Genomic DNA, 23190 nt, shown 5'->3' on the forward strand with positions numbered 1-23190 from the left:
TTTGGGCTATACAAAATAAATTGTCTTGCATTGTAAATTGACCTCATCTTCCTCCCACTTACAATCCTACTATTCACAGCAGTGTCTACCTTATTATTAAAGCCATACGTTCTTGTGTATGTTTGGGGGTTTGTTATATTTATCTTTTTATATTTTTTAATAAAGTTATTTTTATTTCCCCTTGAGGACAAATAAAGAAGATAGATAGATAGATTATCTATCTATAGCCATTAACCCGTCTAAGTACAGTTTAATCCTTCCAAATTACAGTTTTTAAAAACAGATATTAAATAACATTTGAAAATTCTAAAACATAATTTTCAATGCGAGGTTTTACAATTGCACGTCTTTTCGGTTACTCCAAATATACACCGGCTGCACTAGTGTGGAGGGTTCGGCAACGCTCTATCCACATATACACGTTTCTGTAAAATCTAATCGTTTAGCAGCTTGCTGTTTTCTCTCTTAATTTCCATCCATTAACTTTTCAGAACCCTGTTTGTCTGTTACAGGATCGCGAGGAAACTACAGAACTGTCTGGACTTGATACCCTTCCAACATGTCCGTCGTGAAAGCCATAGATATTTGTGACTTACTACAGACTACATACGTCATCTTCACGTAACGTCACGTTTTCTTTTTTTTGAGAGCGAATATTCCAGAGTGCCGCTTACTGCTAGAGTGTTAGTGTGGCGGAAGAGGCAGAGTGTAGTAATTTAAGCCCACTGTTTCATTGAAAAGGTATATCACGTTTTTTCCCCCAAACAGTCTGGTTCAAATATTAACGACTTCTTTCGAGATTGTGTTGCAATGGATATTGGAGAACAGGTAAGCCATGTTGGGGAAAAATGGGTTACGATGCAAAAATTGTGACAAGACTAGTGTCGTTGTAGTACTCATTAACGTTTTAAAAACAAGGAATATTCAATACTACTAGAATTAACACTAAAATATGTAATATATTGTTCTACAGTTATTTTGGGGTTGATTTATGGTTTTGCTATTTAGGAGTACATGCCTAGTAAGTGATTAAGCGGAGTCTTGGACGTGTAAGCGATATTGCTTTAGCAATTCATGTTCACAATACGTCATTTTAAAGTTTTAAAGCCCTTTTAAAGTCCTTGGTTTTATTTTGTAGATGTTTATGGTCATTTGTTTGGGTTTAGTTGTATGGTGGCCTAGTTTTTAAGAATACAGTATGGAACCATCTCTTCGGTTGAAGACCGATCCTGTTTCGGCAACTTACAGAAGCACTTATCTGAGCACCAATTGCAGAATAAAACGTAAGAAATTATAACATTGTGATTTGTTTGGCTAAAATCACCTAAGTGAGAATATTTTTTAAAACGTCTTGAGAGATCAATGATCTGTATTGTTGATTAACATTTCAATTATTACTGCTGCACCGTGTAGTTCCATAAAGTCATTGCAGTAATTTTGTCTGTACACTTTCTAACTGTGCAGTGCCTGTCAAGATTAACTATCAGAACGCTGTTTGGCACTTTTTCACGGAGCACAATAGTAGTAAGAGAAAGGTGTCTGCAGTAAAATGAATGTCTAACTTAAAAAAGTTTATTTTATTTTGCCACCAAGTAACTGTCTGTAGTGTTCTCAAGGATGAAGCAAAGACATACTTAGAAGTACGTTTCTAATAATGTTTGCTCGCTAACGTCATACAGCTAACATGTGCTGTGTTTGATACTCACACTCTTTCCTGTAGACGTCATACATCCCAAAAGAGGTAGACCATAATAATCAATAACTGAACGTAAAATAATTGACAAAAGCATTGCTTAACAATCACGTATAACATTGAAACTGATCCCCAGCCTTCCCCAAAACCTATTGAATTAGGTGTGTAAAGAGGTCAAAAAATCTTGGAAGCTGGTAAGCCAAGAATGCAAATGATGCCCACTGGCGGCATGGGGTTGAAGATCGGTATTCTGGGGAAGACGAAAAGGGGCATGGGACATCCAAGTTGTGTCATGTGGACTATGATTTTATTTGATGACGATGTTAGACCCTGAAGGGGCTGGCACCTTGTGTAGCCTGTTGGTATGCTACCAACACTTACCGTTAACCGAAAGTTTGTATGTCCAAGCTATCTTTTAATCCGAAAGGGTGCTAACCAGAAGGAGTCAGCGCGACACGACCAGCAGACTCTGATTCAGTCCATAACTCTGAATCGAGAATCCGTGTTCTCCGCCTCCTGTTAAACTCGAGACATTGCGCTGTTGATTCATCTGACTTGATGGGTGAAAAAGCTGTAGTGGACGAAGCCTGTGCAAAGGTAGATCCAGCTCACAGCTTGGCATAGGTTTGGCTAAGGAAATGGCGGTTGTAACATGTTGAGCAGCTCTGTAATGCAGTTGGGTCTGTGACAGTGCCTCACTAAATGAGAAACCCCTTCAGTAGCATGGGGGAGATACAAGGTTTTAATGTGGCATATACCCTGGTTTTGGGCAAAATCGGTGAACATGGCAGAAGAGAACCATGGACTATTATGTCTTATAACGCATTTTGGTATCCCCTAGCGAGCAAACAGTGTGTATAGGAAACCAAATAGAGACTCTGCTGTTACTGAGTCAATGGGAATGACCTCTGGCCACTTTGAACGGAGTTTGTATAGTACTACCAAGAAGCACTGGTAATGTGGCACATCTCTTAATTTGCCACAGATATCTACTTGATTTGGTTTGCCAGTTTGATCAGGCCAGTCCAGGGGTTTGGGGAGATGGCATTGGTGGGGTCCAGTATTAGTACTTTTTAACCACCTTAGTGTTAGATTGTTTATTGGGCTGCGAAAACCATGCTAAAAGCACTAGTCCCGAGTGTCACTCGGGCAACTGTACAATAAGCGATAGAACCGAGAATCACCAAGGCTGTAAAAGTGCTGTCCAGGCTGCCATTCTTTGGAGAAACCATGTCTGAGTGTAGGTTTTCACTGATTATGAAATATCTGCACTTTACCAACAATGAAGACTGTCCTAACCATCGTGGCATGCCTGGAGACTTTGGCAGAACAAAAAGGAAAAATGGAAGGACAAGAAAACCCATCACATCAGTTTTGGAACTGCGATATCTATAGAGAGAGAGGTTAGGCTGTTGAAGTGGTAAGTGCAATAAAAATTCTGTATTGGTTACCATGTTTAAAAGTGAGACTTTAGTTCCTGTGTCTGTCATAAATGGGATACAGACATCATCCATGTACCTGGCACACAAACGATGGTAGCAACGGTAGAGAGGATAAGAAAGTGTAATAACTGCATGAGCAAACTCGGCAGGATGTTATTTATGCTGTGTACAGCTTGCATTTCCAGTGTCGTTTTGTCAAATGTTTGGCTTCTGACACCGCCTGCATATTTCTCCGCTTTCACTGACAGTCCATGGCACGAGACACATGTCTAGTTGAGCCGCAATTGCCACAGTGCTGGCAAGACTCGGCCGTATAAGGCCTTATTTGCTAAAATGATATCTGCTTGGGACTCGCAGTGAGATGTACAGTTACACTCTGTGTCATGTGGCTCATTCACTGTCTGAACAGCATTTAAGGGATTTGCAGGAGGCATCTGTGTTTCAGCTATTTTATGTGAACAGTGTCTAGAAGATTCTCTTTAACAAGCAGTAGTCAAAGATTTAGCAAGTGTGAAATCATCGTCCTCTAAAAGAAGCCTCCTGCCTACCAGAAGAAGTGGAGTGTTTTCAATCACAGTCTCTTATTACATCACAGAGGAGGCCACATTCACAAGACTGGGCTAAACCCTTTAAATTGGTCATGTATTGTGAAATAAGCACGAGACTAGCACTCTTTCTGATACTAGCGACTGTGTCCAAACCCATGGAAAGCAGATATATTTAAAATGAAGATTTTCATCTGTCTCATGGGATGTTCAGTTTGCCCAGCTGAGGCAAGGCAAGAAAGGCTTTGGTAATGGCAGTGAAACAAGCAGAACATTTTCAGCCATCTTCTTTCACCAATTGCAGTATTCTTAAGGATGAAGCAAACACACTCTTAGAAGTATGATTCTGATCCTCTTTATTCATTAACCTTGTACAACTAATAACACATAAGACACTTGCACTCTACCCTGTAGTTGTCATATGTCCCAAAAGAGACAGACCATAATAATTAATAACTGAATGTAAAACAATTGTTTTCTTTTTCGTTCTTCCTTCATAGATTCTTCAATTACAAAATGACCTTGATGAGGTGAAATTATTACTTGAGAAAGTAACAAGGAAAAGGATTCAGGACATACTAGCTTCTGAACAGAAGAAAATTGAGGCAGAGATATCTAAGAAGCAACAACAGCAGCAAAAGTTGTTAAAAGAGAAAGAAGAAATGGAAAAAACTTTACACAGCTCAGTTTCCAAAGGATACACTGTAAAAATTAATAATTATGGTAGTGCCTTAATTTTAATTAACTCTTTTCAATATAAACCTTTTATTATGATTTTACAAATTATTGTTTCAATCTTTGACTAATATTTTACCAGTTGCTTCGTTTTCATTTTATTCTTTTATACCTGTATGTAAGGTTTGTTTATTCTTAAAAGTGTAAATACAATTTTAAATCACAGTTGCATTAGGAGAAAAGTCTAGTAATTTAATGGATTAATGTAGCAATGAATTTCATTTCATGTTGTGCTAATGTCTTTAATATTCTTCTTAGGATGGGACCAATCTGATAAGTTTGTAAAAATTTATATAACACTAAATGGAGTTCATAAAATTCCTGCAGAGAATGTGGAAGTTACTTTTGCAGACAGGTAAGATTAAATGTTCTTTACATCCTTTGTGTTACATTTTTCTCAAAAAAAAAAAAAAAACATGAAAAAAGCAAAAATATTTTTTGGCTTGAAAAATGCTATTTTTATTACATCTCATCTTTCTGCTGCAAAACGTACAAAACACGAAAAGTTCAAAATCAGAAGTGTAGAAAATATAATAATACAGTGCATCCGGAAAGTATTCACAGCGCATCACTTTTTCCACATTTTGTTATGTTACAGCCATATTCCAAAATGGATTAAATTCATTTTTTCCTCAGAATTCTACACACAACACCCCATAATGACAACATGAAAAAGTTTACCTGAGGTTTTGCAAATTTATTAAAAATAAAAAACTGAGAAATCACATGTGCATAAGTATTCACAGCCTTTGCAAAGAAGCTCAAAATTGAGCTCAGGCGCATCCTGTTTTCCCTGATCATCCTTGAGATGTTTCTGCAGCTTAATTGGATTCCACCTGTGGTAAATTCAGTTGATTGGACATGATTTGAAAAGGCACACACCTGTCTAGATAAGGTCCCACAGTTGACAGTTCATGTCAGAGCACAAACCAAGCATGAAGTCAAAGGAATTGTCTGTAGATCTCTGAGACAGGATTGTCTCGAGGCACAAATCGGGGGAAGGTTACAGAAAAATTTCAGCTGCTTTGAAGGTCCCAATGAGCACAGTGGCCTCCATCATCCATAAGTGGAAGAAGTTCGAAACCACCAGGACTCTTCCTAGAGCTGGCCGGCCATCTAATCTGAGCGATCGGGGGAGAAGGGCCTTAGTCAGGGAGGTGACCAAGAACCCGATGGTCATTCTGTCAGAGGTGTTCTGTGGAGAGAGGGGAACCTTCCAGATGGACAACCATCTCTGTAGCAATCCACCAATCAGGCCTGTATGGCAGAGTGGCCAGACGGAAGCCACTCCTTAGTTAAAGGCATATGGCAGCACGCCTGGAGTTTGCCAAAAGGCACCTGAAGGGCTCTCAGACCATGAGAAACAAAATTCTCTGGTCTGATAAGACAAAGATTGAACTCTTTGGTGTGAGTGTCAGGCGTCACGTTTGGAGGAAACCAGGCACCACTCATCACCAGGCCAATACCATCCCTACAGTGAAGCATGGTGGTGGCAGCATCATGCTGTGGGGATGTTTTTCAGCGGCTGGAACTCGGAGATTAGTCAGGATAAAGGGAAAGATGACTGCAGCAATGTACAGAGACATTCTGGATAAAAACCTTCTCCAGAGCGCTCTTGACCTCTGATTGGGGCGACGGTTCATCTTTCAGCAGGACAACAACCCTAAGCACACAGCCAAGATATCAAAGGAGTGGCTTCAGGACAACTCTGTGAATGTCCTTGAGTGGCCCACCCAGAGCCCAGACTTGAATCCGATTGAACATCTCTGGAGAGATCTTAAAATGGCTGTGCACCGACGCTTCCCATCCAACCTGATGGAGCTTGAGAGGTGCTGCAAAGAGGAATGGGCGAAACTGGCCAAGGATAGGTGTGCCAAGCTTGTGGCATCATATTCAAAAAGACTTGAGATGTAATTGCTGCCAAAGGTGCATCGACAAAGTATTGAGCAAAGGCTGTGAATACTTATGTACATGTGATTTCTCCGTTTTTTTATTTTTAATAAATTTGCAAAAACCTCAAGTAAACTCTTGTTGGTTTGTCAAAATCATGGCTTGGACTTGCTCAGTAGTGTTGGTTGTAGAGGACTTGGATGGGCATACTGCTCCTTCTTTGTACCTAATTCTTTTCCTGCCATTTTTGAACTTTACAGTCCATTTGTAAACATTCTGCTGTGGTAAAACAGTCTCTCTGTATTGTGTAGAAAGCTGTTGGTGGATTTCAGCTCTGGTATACCTTCAGCCCATTAAAAGCAGATCACTGCTTGCTGCTCTTTTTTGTGCAAACAGAGAGCAGATCAGCCATTTTTACTCTTAGAAAGCAACTAGGGAAACTGACTGATCAAGGCTGAAACTTTGCCACTGTAATTACAGCTTTCCACATTTGTGCAGGGACAGCCATACACCCAACCCAAGTAAAATAACAAAAGTGTGGATAATTATTGACTTGGCTGTCATATAAATGCAAAATAATAAAAGTTTTCCACAATTTATTTAATTTGTGATGGTGTTTGTCTCCAAGATGAAATTTTACTAAATATAGTATAAATTATTTCAAAATTAAAAATGTGGTTTTGATCTGTTTCATATTGTTGCTTATCCTGTTGTATTACACAAATGTCTGACATATTCAAACTTTTTAACCTTGTCTACTTTCATTTTTTTTGTAATACTACTGTTTCTAACTTAAAGTAATGTGAGATTATTTATAATGAAGGTATGTTTATGTTTTCTACACATTTTAATGATTATAATATTTTTGTGAAGGTCATTTATGGTCCTCATAAAAGACCTTGATGGAAAGAATCACCAGATGACTGTGAACAACTTGCTGAACTCAGTTGATTCACAGGAGAGCTACCGTAAGGTGAGTATTATACAAGATTAGTGTAGCGTTTAATTTGGTAAATCTAAACAGACTATTTTGTTATACTTTCAAAGTACAGTTAAGTACCACCTAATCTTCACAGCTATTGTACATATTACAGTAATCCATGGATAGCTTTGTATAGTATTGGAATGTTTTTGCACTAGAACATTAACAGATTAGGATGAGTGTTCTCTTTCAAACCTGAGTTCTTAGCCCATTCTCAATAACGAGCACCTGTCTTGTCTGTAGGAGGGATATTTAGCTGTTCCAAGTTGGAAGTGTTTACCTTTGGAACTTCTTCATTAACTAGGTTTAAGTTATTTATGAGATTGCCTAATAGATTGGTGCAGCAGTGGCAGTACTTAAGCATTTTACTTGACATTGTTGGTTAGGTGAGAGCTAAATCTGTGAATTAAATCCTTCATCACCAGTCATTCTGCACACTCCTTTCTGGCAGTGGTAACAAGGTAGAGAATGAAGATGCAAGTGGTCAGAGATATTAGGGGTGCAAGGCTAACAATTAGAGCTTGATAATCAGAAATAGTACCCTTTGTTTTAGTAGAACCAGTTTTTTTAGTTTAGACTTGTTATGAAGATGCTTCAAAATAGAGGTGTATGGTATACCAGTAGAAACAAGACCGTGGTAGAAATCTGTCAACCAGTAGACATTTGAATGTATCATTTTTACTGCAGTTGAGCGTGGATGAGGAATGGGAGTTCTATTACCTTCTGACAACCTCCATCTTCTCCCTTCTCTCGACACGCTTTCACTCTCCGAAATTATTTTTAGATTTGTTTGTGTCTTTGTAATCTCGCCATGTTAGTTAAAGAGGCTGATAAAACAGTGGATGGTTTTTTCCACTTCATATACTGAAGTTATTAACAATAATGTAGCCCTGGTTTAACCATAAAGCAAAGTAAGCACATTCTTAAGCCACCAAGTGTAAATTAAGTTTTTAAAAAGTAATGGAAATCTCTTAAGTATAAAGAAAGTTTATAAGTAGGCAGCAATAAGCATTTTCACATCTTTTAATCCTTGTGCGTTGAAATGCTGAATATCTTAAAAGTCAGGAAACAAAGTTTTGTTTAATACAAATGATTTTATTCATTAGAATATCTTTTTAAATATTGCCCACCAACATCATTTCTGTAGAAAGAGGATTTTGAAAATCAGTAATGTGACAATTCTGAATGCTTTCTTTACTAGGCGGCATTGTAGAGTTTGAATTTCCTCTTCTATGGCAATATTTGGTCAGTGGATTTGTGTATTTGTTTTCTCTTTATAAACAGTGCATCCGGAAAGTATTCACAGTGCATCACTTTTTCCACATTTTGTTATGTTACAGCTTTATTCCAGAATGGATTAAATTAATTTCTTTCCTCAGAATTCTACACACAACACCCCATAATGACAACGTGAAAAAAGTTTACTTGAGGTTTTTGCAAATTTATTAAAAATAAAAAACTGAGAAATCACATGTACATAAGTATTCACAGCCTTTGCTCAATACTTTGTCGATGCGCCTTTGGCAGCAATTACATCTCAAGTCTTTTTGAATATGATGCCACAAGCTTGGCACACCTATCCTTGGCCAGTTTCACCCATTCCTCTTTGCAGCACCTCTCAAGCTCCATCAGGTTGGATGAGAAGCGTCGGTGCACAGCCATTTTAAAATCTCTCCAGAGATGTTCAATCGGATTCAAGTCTGGGCTCTGGCTGGGCCACTTAAAGGACATTCACAGAGTTATCCTGAAGCCCCTCCTTTGATATCTTGGCTTTGTGCTTAGGGTTGTTGTCCTGCTGAAAGGTGAACCATCGCCCCAATCTGAGGTCAAGAGCGCTCTGGAGCAGGTTTTCATCCAGGATGTCTGTGTACATTGCTGCAGTCATCTTTCCCTTTATCCTGACTAATCTCCCAGTTCCAGCCACTGAAAAACATCCCAACAGCATGATGCTGCCACCAGCATGCTTCACTGTAGGGATGGTATTGGCCTGGTGATAAGCGGTGCCTGGTTTCCTCCAAACATGACGCCTGGCATTCAACAACAACAACATTTATTTATATAGCACATTTTCATACACACAGTAGCTCAAAGTGCTTTACATAATAAAGAATAGAAAAGTAAAAGACACAATAAGAAAACAAAATAAGTCAACATTAATTAACATAGAATAAGTAAGGTCCAATGGCCAGGGGACAGAAAAACAAAAAACTCCAGACGGCTGGAGAAAAAATAAAATCTGTAGGGATTCCAGACCATGAGACCGCCCAGTCCCCTCTGGGCATTCTACCTAACATAAATGAAACAGTCCTCTTTGGATTTAGGGTTCTCACGGAAGGACTTGATGATGATGGTCACGTAGACTTCTGCCTTTTAATCCATCCATCATTGTTGGAGCATCATGAAGCTTTGAGTAGGTGGAGGTGGCAGGCCACCACCACAAAGAAACGGAAAAAGAAACAGAAGAGAGTAGGGGTCAGTACGGATTTTAGAGCCACCATGAATAGTTATTATGATGAATTGAACATACAGAGTATCAGGATTAAGTTAAATTGAAGTTATAAAAAGGCCATGTTAAAGCAATGTGTTTTCAGCAGTGTTTTAAAGTGCTCTACTGTATCAGCCTGGCGAATTCCTATTGGCAGGCTATTCCAGATTTTAGGTGCATAGCAGCAGAAGGCCACCTCACCACTTCTTTTAAGTTTTGTTCTTGGAATTCTAAGGAGACACTCATTTGAGGATCTGAGGTTACGATTTGGAATATAAGGTGTCAGACATTCCATATATAAGATGGGGTGAGATTATTTAAGGCTTTATAAACCATAAGCAGAATTTTAAAGTCAATCCTGAATGACACAGGTAACCAGTGTAGTGACATCAAAACTGGAGAAATGTGTTCGATTTTCTTTTCCTAGTTAGGATTCTAGCAGCTGCATTCTGCACTAGTTGCAAACGATTTATGTCTTTTTGGGTAGTCCTGAGAGGAGTGCGTTACAGTAATCTAGTCGACTGAAAACAAACGTGAACTAATTTCTCAGCATCTTTCAGTGATATAAGAGGTCTAACTTTACATATGTTTCTTAAGTGAAAAAATGCTGTCCTAGTGATCTGATTAATATGTGATTTAAAATTCAGATTACAGTCAACAATTACCCCTAAGCTTTTTACCTCCGTCTTGACTTTTAATCCTAATGTATCCAGTTTATTTCTAATAGCCTCATTGTATCCATTATTGCCAATCACTAAGATTTCAGTTTTCTTTATTTAACTTGAGAAAGTTACTATTCATCCATTCTGAGATACAAGTCAGACATTGTGTTAGTGAATCAATAGAATCGGGTCATCAGGTGCTATTGATAAGTACAGCTGTGTGTCATCAGCATAGCTGTGGTAGCTCACGTTGTGCCCTGAGATAATCTGACCTAACGGAAGCATGTAGATTGAGAATAACAGCGACCCAGGATAGAGCCTTGTGGAACACCATATGGATATCATGTGTCTTGAGTTGTAATTACCACAACTAACAAAAATTTTCTCCCTGTCAGGTAGGATTCAAACCAATTTAAGACACTGCCAGAGAGGCCCACCCATTGACTAAGGCGATTTCTAAGAATATTGTGATCAATGGTGTCAAATGCAGCACTCAGATCTAAGAGGATGAGAACAGATAAATGGCCTCTGTCTGCATTCACCAAATCATTTACTACTTTAACGAGTGCAGTTTCTGTGCTGTGATTTGTTCTAAAAACCGACTGAAATTTATCAAGAATAGCATGTTTATTTAGGTGGTCATTTAACTGCATAATGGCTGCCTTCTCTAGAACTTTACTTAAGAAAGGCAGGTTAGAGATGGGTCTAAAATTTTCAAGAGCGAGGGTCAAGATTATGTTTCTTAAGTAGGGGTTTAACTACAGCAGTCTTAAGACAGTCTGGGAAGACCCCGTATCTAATGACAATTTACTATGTCAAGAACATTATCAATTAGCGCCTGATACTTCTTTGAAAAACCTTGTTGGTATTGGGTCAAGGACGCAGGTGGAGGGTTTTAATTGAGATATTATTTTTGTAAATCAGGTAAATCTATCCTAGTGAAAGAGTTTAATTTGTTTATAACAGGATGCTGGGGTTTAGGAGGATCCTTAGTGTTGGAGGGATATACTATGTTATTTCTAATATCATTAATTTTTTGATTGAAAAATACAGCGATAGCCTCACAGGTTTTACTGGAAGTACTTAGGAGGCATTCCTTTGAGTTACCTGGGTTTAGTAGGCATCAATTGTAGAAAATAAGACTCTGGGATTACTAGCATTGTTATTTATAATCTTAGAGAAATAGCAGCGCTCTCAAGACGGACAGTGTTATTGTATTCTGTTATTTTAACTTTTAATATTTCATAGTGGATAGTAAGTTTAGTCTTCCTCCATTTAGCTCAGCTCTCGGCATGTTCTCTTTAAATCAGACACTCTTTGGGTCTTCCATGGTATAACAATGCTAGAAGATTTTTTCACTGTCTTTTCAGGTGCAACTATGTCAACAGCAGCTCTCACTTTAGTATTAAATCTTTCCACCTTACTATTTACATTATCCTCGCTATTATAGCTGGCACTATAAACGGACTGATTGCTTAGAATGTTTGTAAGTTTTAAAGCTGCTGCTGAGTCAAAGAAGCGTTTTTTAACAATATGCTTCTCATGAGTGTTTTTTATCATTATTTCTATATTAAAAGTAGAAGAAAATGGTCTGATAGACCAATATCAATGATCTGTTTTATATCAACTTTCAGTCCTTTAGTAATCACTAAGTCTAACGTATGACCTGCTTTATGTGTAGGCTGATTTATGAGTTGTCTCAAATCAAAAGAATCCAGGAGGTTCATAAATTCTTTTACTTTTAGATCACACTGATTATCTATATGAAAATTAAAGTCGCCAACTATTAGGAGTGTGTCATAGTTAGTAATTAAAATTGACATTAAGTCAGAGAATTCCTCAAAAAGAGCGTTGAATTTTGGAGGTCTATACACGGATAATACTAGAACTTGAGAATCTCCATGAATAACAACGGCGAGATACTCAAAGGACTTGAACTTACCAAAACTGACATCTTTACATTTTAATCGGCTCGGGTAAATGTTCCAAGCCGCCTCGCCTCCCCTTTTTCCCTGGCGGTCTGCACAAGTAAAACTGTAATCCGGAGGCGCAGATTCGATTAAAACAGCCGCGCCATCTGAGTTAAGCCACGTTTCACTTAGTGCAATAAAATCTATTTTTTTATCACTAATAAGATCGTTGATAAAAAACGTTTTGTTAGTTAAAGCTCTAACATTTAATAGTGCCATATTTAATGTTTCGGAGGTGCAGAGATGAATACTATGTGTGTTATTGATATTTGGAATAGGAACTAAATTATTTTTATTAGCGCCGCTCTTGTGTATTTTTGTTTAATCTGTGATCTGTTTTTATAGTTTTAATACATTGTTCCTCTAAAATAGTAATTTTAATTAGATTATTGGAGTTTATGCCGTATTTCCTAGATTTTCTACATGCATTGAGATTGCTTATTACAGTATTAATGTTGTGCACTTTAACGGAAGATTCTATTAAACACTTATCATGTCCTAGCACAACAGTATCATTTTGGAAGGGGTTAAGAGCAGAGATAGATAGTCAAGATAAACAAATTACCTTTGATATGTTTGAATATGATATATTCACACCAAGGAGTTCAATCTTTGTCTCATCAGACCAGAGAATTTTGTTTCTCATGGTCTGAGAGTCCTTCAGGTGCCTTTTGGCAAACTCCAGGCGGGCTGCCATGTGCCTTTTACTAAGGAGTGGCTTCCGTCTGGCCACTCTACCATACAGGCCTGATTGGTGGATTGCTACAGAGATGGTTGCCCTTCTGGAAGGTTCTCATTCCACAGAGGACCTCTGGAGCTCTGACAGAGTGACCATCGGGTTCTTGGTCACCTCCCTGACTAAGGCCCTTCTCCCCCGATCGCTCAGTTTAGATGGCCGGCCAGCTCTAGGAAGAGTCCTGGTGGTTTCGAACTTCTTCCACTTACGGATGATGGAGGCCACTGTGCTCATTGGGACCTTCAAAGCAGCAGAACTGTCTCCGAGATCTACAGACAATTCCTTTGACTTCATGCTTGGTTTGTGCTCTGACATGAACTGTCAACTGTGAGACCTTATATAGACAGGTGTGTGCCTTTTCAAATCATGTCCAATCAACTGAATATACCACAGGTTGACTCCAGTTAAGCTGCAGAAACATCTGAAGGATGATCAGGGGAAACAGGATGCACCTGAGCTTAATTTTGAGCTTCATGGCAAAGGCTGTGAATACTTATGTACATGTGCTTTCTCAGTTTTTTTATTTTTAATAAATTTGCAAAAATCTCGAGTAAACTTTTTTTCACGTTGTCATTATGGGGTGTTGTGTGTGGAATTCCCTAGGAAAAAATGAATTTAATCCATTTTGGAATAAGGCTGTGACATAACAAAATGTGAAAAAAGTGATGTGCTGTGAATACTTTCCGGATGCACTGTAATTTTTCATGCTCATAAAGATGTTTTGAAGGAGGCAACATTTATGTCTAGTTAGGTTTGCTTATTTTTCTGTGTTCTTCTTGATCAGTTTTTATTTTGCACAACAGCTGAATTAAATAATTAAAAGAAAAAAAAAAAACAGTTTAGTTGACTCTGACAATGACATTGTGACCCGTTCCTTCAGTTTGCCTCTCTGTCCCGGTGCTTAGGATGATTTGCATTTATAATATGAGCTGTAGGTCATTGAAAGGAACTACTCTAAGCATCTCTCTCCTAGGTTTCATTTTGCTGATGTGCTTGTCTCGCTTGTGTATTAGCGGCAGGAGGAAAAGTAAAAGGGATACCATTTTGCCAATGTGCTTGTCTTGCTTGCATAAGAGTTTCTCTCTTTTTTCGGCAGTTTTACTTTCACAACAGAGTCGCTTTCTTCTTCTGACTCGTTAACTTGGGGCCGCCTTGTCGGCTCTCTGAGCTTCATGCTGTAGTAGCCTCGCACTTCCGGGCCGGACAGACAGACACACACACTCTTCCACGCATAGACGTTTAGTTTTCCATTTCCTCGGAGGTGGAGCTTTTACCCCGACTCCATCTCTGACTTCCGGGCTGGACAGACGCATACACTTCCATTTGTAGACGTTTATATATAAGATTCTGTTACTTGTTTAGGTTTTCTTGTAGTATTTGTATTTTATTGTGGTTTATTGTCTGTTATTCCGATTCAGTGCTTTGTGTTTTCTGTGTTTTAACTTTATTTAGTGTTTTAGGTTGCCATTGTTTTTTGTCCATTGTTGTGTATTTGATCTTTTTTGCTTTTTCCCTGTTGTTTATCCTGAAATTCTGTAAATTCATCCTAAAATGTATTATTATTATTTATTTAGTTGAATAAAATGGTCTTTATGAAAAGAAACATCACAGTAGAACTGCCCACTATTAACCTATAGAAGAATCACTTAAACTGAATTTAGTCTCAAAAGTGTATGCACATAGATATTACTATGTTGTGTACCAAAAAAGTGATATTTTTTTCAATTATATTATGATATGAATTTTTGGCCATAGCACCCACCCCCTACCTTCTTCTTTAGAGGGTGTATTCCCCTCTAGTCCAGATAGAAGAGATGTGGGAAAGGCTAGAAAGATTGTATCTCTCTGTTATCCTGGGAATTCTCCAGTAGGAACTGGAAGCTTTTATTGTAGATGTGACAGTCGGGTCCATTGTGTTCAACCTGTTAACATCAGTAGCCCCACAAGATAAAACTGTTTCAAAGATGACGTGAGACAACAAGAATAGATGTTAAATATGTAACAGAATAAGTATAAGCTGGTATTTATTCCTATTAATATCTTGTCTAATTTGTTTGCTCTTCGCTTAGCTTCTTGCTAATGTTCACGTCTAGGAAATGAAAATAGTACCTGACAAATCTTTTAAGTTAATTTGGTTATTTATCTGCTTTATGTACATTACGAGGCATAAGAGCCACTGTAGAGCTTTCATACTTGGCCACTAACAACGATTAATAGTGAATTGTAGCCTTTTAATGTTTGTTCGTATGATGGGTATCTGGACATTCAAACAATTTTGTGCAGAAACTTTATTAGTTACATAATTGACAAACATTATGGACTTTTTGTTAGCTCTTTTAATACAGGGTAATTTGAGTTTTTCTAACTATTATTAACTTATTTTGAGTTTTAAAATTCTGTAGTAAAGTAATTTGTATTTTGCCACAGTAATTAATATTTTATTCTTAAAAGAGCAAGAAGACAACTGCATGGTGGTACTTTTCATTTGATGTATCTGCTTGCTCATAATTATGATTTTACAACCTTTATGTGGGAGATTAACATTGTAACAAATTCATAGGTGTAACAGTTTTATAAAATGCAGGAACATTCTGTAGTGTAAGAATTTTTTTTAAGGTTTTAGGTAGCTTTAGGATAAGAAAAAATGTTTTTATTAAATCTGCTGATTAACTGCAGGTAACATGTTAAAAATGTGAAGTTTTTAATTCAGCCCCAAAATGTAATACTTTTAATCTGTTAAGAAGACCACACTTGCATGTAATGAAGTAGCGGTAAATAAGTTCAGGTCTATTAATAGTAGTAGCGAGTCAGAGGTGTTTGATCGTTTCCTGTGTTCTTTCTTGATAATTAATTTCATTCACACACAATTACTGCTGCTACATCCTGTATTGAAACATAAAAGGCACATATTGATGGTTTAAAAAAAAAAAGTATAGTGAAATGTTCAGAAGAACACGGTACATCACAGTGGTGATTTCTAGTGCATGTCTGCCTGTGAAACAACAACATTTATTTATATAGCACATTTTCATACAAAAAAAATGTAGCTCAAAGTGCTTTACATAGTGAAGAATAGAAAACTAAAAGACACAGTAAGAAAGTAAAATAAGTAAACATTAATTAACATAGAATAAGAGTAAGGTCCGATGGCCAGGGTGGACAGAAAAAAACAAAAACTCCAGGCGGTGGGAGAAAAAAATAAAATCTGCAGGGATTCCAGACCATGAGACCACCCAGTCCCCTCTGGGAATTCTACCTAACATAAATGAAACAGTCCTCTTTGTATGATAATGATGGTCATGTAGACTTCTGGCTTTTAGTCCATAAATGTTGGAGCATCATGATGCTTTGAGTAGGTGGTGGTGGCGCAAGAAAAAGAAATAGAAGAGAGAGTAGGGGGCAGTACGGATTTTAGAGCCACCATGAATAGTTATTATAATGAGTTGAACATACAGTGTATCAGGATTAAATTAAGGTGAAGTTATGAGAAGGCCATGTTAAAGTAACGTAGGAGGCTGTCATGGTATAGGAATGTCAGTGGGGCAGTCCTGTCCATGGCGACGAATACACTTGCCGTGGAGCTTTTTCTGTCTCCCATAGAGGTTTACTTGACCTGAAACTGCACAATGCAGGTATTGTCCATGTTTGAGACCACCTTAAAAGCAGACATGATATGTTGCTGCTGTTTAATTAATTGCATGTTATATACTGTACGTCTACATTATGCTAATATTTTTATCCATTTGAGTTGAAAGTTAAGATAGTTACACTTATTATATTTATATTTACCTTTATTTACTTAGCAGATACTTTTATTCAAAATGACTTACAAAGAATATCAACATAATCTAGTAACATCAGCCTAGGGACTGTTTGTAACCTGTCCTGCTAGTATTTTTTCAAAAGGTTGGTCACCACAACCTTTTATAGTTCTTCACACACACACACAAAAAAATTAAAATGTCCACAGAGCAAAAAACATTCATAGCGCCTCACCAGTGTCTCCATATGCACAGGTGCTGACCCATTGACTACTCTCATAAGTTTAAATCCTAGATGCTTACCTAATGTGTTGTGCTACTGGGAGCCAGTGTAATCCCCTGCAGAGGGGAGTGACATATGCCCATCTTGGCCGGTTGAATACAAGACCACCACTGCATTTGATGGCAAATGTGAGTCCTCCTCGTAGTAGTGAGTTGCAGCAATCCAGAAGTGACAAGACTAAAGCCTGGACTAGATGTTCTGATGCATACTTAGTCACATAAGGTCTGATTTTTGTCAATGTTACACTTATTCATAAATGATACATTCTTTGTCAATATTAAATTTAAAACATCTAAATAAATAACCTTATCAGATACGTATTTAGAGTTTTTTTCAGCCTATGCTTTGCTATTTGAATGCCTAATCTATACACAATATCAGTGTAATTAATGACTCCTCCTCTCCAGGTAACAGCTGTGGAGTTCACTCGTGTTTATCACACAGTTAAGCATAATGTGAGCTGTAACAGTGCTGTTTGTGCATAAAACCTTAACTGTTGGGTTATTGTATGTTTTCTGATACTTAATTGTATGTAAATGTGTTCTTGTTAGTGCTCTGTTTTCTTGCAACATAGCATTTGAAACCATACGTGTAAGTTTTATCAAATATTCTAGCAACCTGGAAGATGGGGAGTGTTTGGGTTGTTTCTGTTGCACAAAACTGTTCAGCAAACTAACTGGAATAATTTAATATGCATAGCCAAGAAATTGTTAAAAAGGTTTTAAAGAAAAAAATGAATATGCTAGAAGTAAATATGATAAACTGTGATTAATATGCAATTCATTTTTATTAAAACTTTCATTTTTTAATTGAAAAGCAGCCCTTATTTTTATATGAGGATGACTGATCTGTGAATTCGTATCTAAACATAGTTTATTGATCCATATTTTTATAAAAATGTCTAGTGATGTCTTGATGTAATAGAAGTACGTTTTTGTTTGTCATATCATTGGGTATAACCGTCTAAGGTTATCATGTCTTAACAAACTCCTTCAAAGACTATTATAATACTTCATCTTTGACACAAGACATTGTACCTATCAGTATTATTATTGCTATTGTGTATTGCTCCACATTTGTATTGCAGTTGCAGATGTTCTCAAGAATAGAGTAACATTTTTAAACAGGTCTCTATCATTGACTAGTTATTTGAGTTAGTGTAAATATAGGTATCGGCACTTGTACATATTAGGACCTGTTTGAGAGAGAGCGGGGATGTTCTGCTATTTAAAATGACCTGTTGAGTGCAATATAGTACAAGCACAACAGTGATTGCAAGGGTGAGAGGTGCATAGCATTGAAGTTGCACCATGATGGAGGGTGAGGGGACAAGGTCAAAGAGGTTTTGACTGAAGGTAGTGACTGGTGATATGAAAAATGGATGGTGAGGATGATTAAGAGTGGAGGAAAAATAATTTTTCTGAGAGGAATGGGTTAGTTTACTAACCTGGGTATTGGAAAATGGTTAAACCGCTAAAAGAAGATGGCTCAAAAGTTATCACTACCATACACGCTCATCCCTTTGACTCTTTTTAAGATACATACGTGGTTAAAAATAAAGGACCACAGGAGGGTGCTAAAGACTTCATTCTTGTTTGTAGTTTTTTGAAGGAAACATTACATAGTACAGTATTTGAAGTTGAAGTTGTTTTTTTATTATTCAGTGCTGTCATTCAACACATCCATCCTTCCATTTTCCAACCTGCTGAATCCAAACACAGGGTCATGGGGGCCTGCTGGAGCCAATCCCAGCCAACACAGGGCACAAGGCAGGAACCAATTCCGGGCAGGGTGCCAACCCACCGCAGGACACACACAAACACACCCACACACCAAGCACACACTAGGGCCAATTTAGAATTTAGAACCTGCATGTCTTTGGACCGTGGGAGGAAACCGGAGCGCCCGGAGGAAACCCACGTAGACACGGGGAGAACATGCAAACTCCACGCAGGGAGGATCCGGGAAACGAACCCGGGTCTCCTAACTGCGAGGCAGCAGCACTACCACTGCGCCACCGTGCCGCCTTACTCATTCAACACACATGCTTGTTTTTCTGATTAAAGTTGTATTTAGTAATTTTATAAAATATGTTATCTCTCTATGAAGCTTATAGTTGATGTCATTGGGGCACAATTCTAAATATGCAATAAAACCTTTTTAACTTGGGGTCTTATTAGCTTGCCATTTCATTTTATTTAGTTGGAGGGGTTTTAACATACCTTCTGTATTAATTTGTGAAAATTATTGTCTGTATAACTTTAAAAAAAATTACATTACTTCTGATGAGGAACTTCTCAAAAATAATAAAGTAGCCAAAGTGATTGTTCTTTATTCTTACTCTTTGTAAGCCTCTGGCCATTTTTTTTTTTTTTTACACAGGTTTGTATTTTTAATTGACTACATTTGCATTCTTTTTTTTCTTGGTGGAGAAGGGCTGTTTTGGATAGACTGTGCAGTATGCAATTACAAGTTTATTATTCTGAAATGTTTTTTCAGTTTGTACTAGAATTTTTGGCAGTAATTATATGCACTAAAGGGAGACATTGTGTTTTAGAAAAATAGTGAATACAGGTTAATTTAGCAAAGCAATTCAATTTTTTTTAATTTTAAATTACCCATCAGACCCCTTTCAGTGCTTTATAATATTATTAAGTAAAATGATTACGGAAAGTTGACCTTATAATTAACACATTTATAAGTGATCAATTTCATAAAATCACCTTAGAGTTGTCATCCCGCCTTCTGAGGCTTTATTGTTATGTAGCTGATATGGTCAATCTCCACTCCAAGAAAGAGTCAAACTGTTTTGGGATTACTTATGACCAGACCATGAGTGGTTATGTAACCTTGCAATTAACTGTAATCTAAAAGTTTCCATGTATTCTGTGTGTACAGCTAATATCAAATGGATGTTAATTTTATTGAAATCCAATGCACCTCTCTGCTACCTATATCTAGTTGGGATGTGGATACGTCATTTAATGAAGTGAAAACACATTGTAAGTGAATGTTTAATTTTGTCTTTGTTTAACAGATGAACAATGGGTGTAAAAGTCCTTTGAAATAGGCAACAGTGGTGAATTAAAAAAAAAAAAAAAACTGATCGTGAACTTTAACAAAGATCTAGTGACCCCCAGTTGTTTTTAAAAAACATGGCAAAACTGTAATGTGATATCTTTATGAAAAATAAACTATTTGTCTATCTACCATATTTATTTAGGTTAAAACGGACATGGTACTAGTTATGTGCAAAAAAAAGACTTCAAAAAAATGGGAATTCTTAACTCAAGTGGAAAAACAAGCTAAAGAAAAACAGTAAGTACTAATATTGTGTGTGTTTTAATTATTAGTGTTGTGTGTTACATGATTATTTGATGGAAATTGCCCATAACCACACTTGGGCACTCATCTAAGCTTGCACCATTCTGGAATCTGAAAAATTCTGAATTCCAGAATGCATCTGGCCCTAAGGATATTATGTGTATGATTAGGAAGTTGTAATGTGTTAATGTGATTTGGGAATGTTTTGCATTTATAGAAAGGCAACTGACACAAGCTTTCAATTTAGGCAGTATTTATATTAGTTGATCATCTTATATCTCATTACAAGTTATTTGCATATAATATGGTCAGCATGCAAGTGAAATTTATTTTGTAACTTTTGTTCCACATAGAATAGAAGGCATGGTTAGACACCTAGATAGTGTGGCAGTGGCTTCAGGCTTTCAGTCCATTCAGTTTGTTAATATGAAGACAAACCTTGCTATCGGCTGACTTTTAATTTAATCAAATGACGCATGTCAGCAGTCTGAATAATAAATGAGGACATTTCTACCTTCACTGAAGTTTAGACAAAGATGTTGATTTCTGTGATGACTTTCAATACATAGATGTCTTGCTTTTCTTAGATTCCTTTTTTATGAATCTTCAAACATTGAGATGTGAAATTACAAGGTATTCAGTTACCAACTAGCTTACTTGGTACCACCGTAACCATTATCTGTGTTTGTAATTAAGTAGCACATTTAATAATTGCAACACAAAATGTGAAATTCTCAAGTTCACACCGGTCCATTTTCTCTGTATTTCTCAGAATAGTAAAATATTGACTGAAGGAAATTTCTAACACAGCAGAACAAAAGGTGAAAGGAGTAGAATGTTGAATTAAATGGCGTGCTCCCTTCACAAAAAGAACTGTTTATAATTGGTTAAAGCAAAAGCTGGTGACCCTCAAAGACCAATCCGACTGATTGACATCTTCCAGCACTGGAGCAAAAAGAAAAAAACATTACATGTTTGTACAGGCAGATGTACTAGCAAAAGAAAAAGGAAATTAGCAACTTTTTGTAATTCACAGTACGATCTCAACTGGCTGTCACAGAATCAGTCTTCTTGTTATCTTATGCAGTATATACATTTGCTTTTATAATGTCTATAGATTGAGTTATAGTGTTAAGTTGGAGTTTGTAATTTGGTGTACTGTATATTGATCCTGAACCATCACAACTCAAAAGTTGTTAGTTTCTTTAAAGTATCATACAAATAAACATCTGCATTGGTTAGAACAAATTCTGCTACAACCTGGTTTAGTGGTGCTGGTGTGAAACTATTTTAAAATTGATAGCTCATTCATGGTGTTAATGGGAGCTAAGCTGGACTAGAGAGTGCAGCATTTTTGCTTTTCTCTCTTTAAAAAAAATATTAATGAAATGTGTGTTATGTTCTAAAATGTCACATTCTGGTGGTTAGTGATAAATAATGAAAATGTTTTCCCACAACCAGAAAACCATCATTAGATGCTGATGCTGATGCTGATGCTGATCCTAGTGAAGGACTAATGAATGTTCTAAAAAAGATTTATGCAGAAGGAGATGATGAGATGAAGAGAACTATTAACAAGGCATGGGCCGAGTCGAGAGACAAGCAATCTAAAGGAGAAGAAATGGAATTCTGATGCAAAAGTTGTAATCTTTGTAAATATTAATGTAAACAATGTTTTCATTTTAAAATGTTAATGCCTTAATTAAATTTTACATTAAAAATTGTCAAACACTTCATGTTCTGAGCAACTTCTGTTGTTAAGTATAATAAATTCTTTTTCAATAGAAATGGGAATAAAAACATTTGTGAATGCAAATTTTGACACTTGTGTTATTTTCAGAAATTAGGAGTGTCTTTTTTTTACTTATTGAGATTATTTCAGAAAGTTTAACTACAAAATAGAATTGTGTGCTGTTACTGGGACATGTTTAACTTTTTTGAGGAGAATGCAGCCTTTTTTGTTTAAATGTAATCATTTTTTTATTGTTACATTTTGCCACTGTTGTCACGTTTTGTAAGTTGTTAAAGCTGTTCGTTTTGAAGTGGTTTAGTTCACATTTTCCTTATCACAGTAACACTGCATTAGCGGTGGCACCCCCAGCAGATACTCCGTTAAGGTCAGTTAGAGTTTTATACCACGCGTCACATACCCCTAACTCCAGAGTTCGGGATTCTGGTCATAACTTGGATGGTTGGGTTTTCTGTCCCTGTGGTGGACTTTGGTCCTCTTCAGGATTAATTTCAGCCTCAAGTCAAAGAGTGCAGATCCCAACAATACTGAGCATTAGACACAAAGGGAAGGGTTGTGCAAAGGCAAAAAATACCAGTGGCGGTCCTGTGAAAAGCTACATTGAAAAAGAACAGTTGAGCAGTGCAGGTAATGTAATAGCATGTTATGTTGCTGTCCTGTTACCGTAGACTCCACTGGTGACATGCACTGATTTGCAGATCCATTTTTCTTTCACTCTATACTAAATTCTGCTGAGAAGCACTGGCACCTTGTGACTTGGTGTTAGAAACAGTAGATTCAGAAAATGAGTGTAAAGTCAAAAATAGTTCTAATACTTCTTCAGGCAGTTGTTCCTTGAATTTTTGGATGAATTAATGATTTTTTTTTTTGGCCATCATCTGTTTCTTCGGACCATAAGTCAATTCTGTACCTTAGAAAATGCTCTGCAGTAA

General features: G+C 37.1%; 1 protein-coding gene across 1 annotated transcript; it reads left to right on the top strand.

The window, feature by feature from the left end:
• Window positions 1-643: 643 nt before the first annotated feature.
• Window positions 644-22324, top strand: LOC120514785 (calcyclin binding protein). The gene is made up of 6 exons (XM_039735341.1): window positions 644-828; window positions 4181-4403; window positions 4674-4770; window positions 7179-7278; window positions 20408-20502; window positions 21970-22324. Exons 1-6 carry the CDS (start codon window positions 811-813, stop codon window positions 22139-22141), a joined length of 705 nt encoding a protein of 234 aa, XP_039591275.1. The 5' UTR covers window positions 644-810; the 3' UTR covers window positions 22142-22324.
• The last annotated feature ends 866 nt before the right edge of the window (window positions 22325-23190 follow it).

The sequence above is a fragment of the Polypterus senegalus genome, chromosome 14, assembly GCF_016835505.1.
Source record: "Polypterus senegalus isolate Bchr_013 chromosome 14, ASM1683550v1, whole genome shotgun sequence".
NCBI classification, from domain to species: domain Eukaryota; kingdom Metazoa; phylum Chordata; class Cladistia; order Polypteriformes; family Polypteridae; genus Polypterus; species Polypterus senegalus.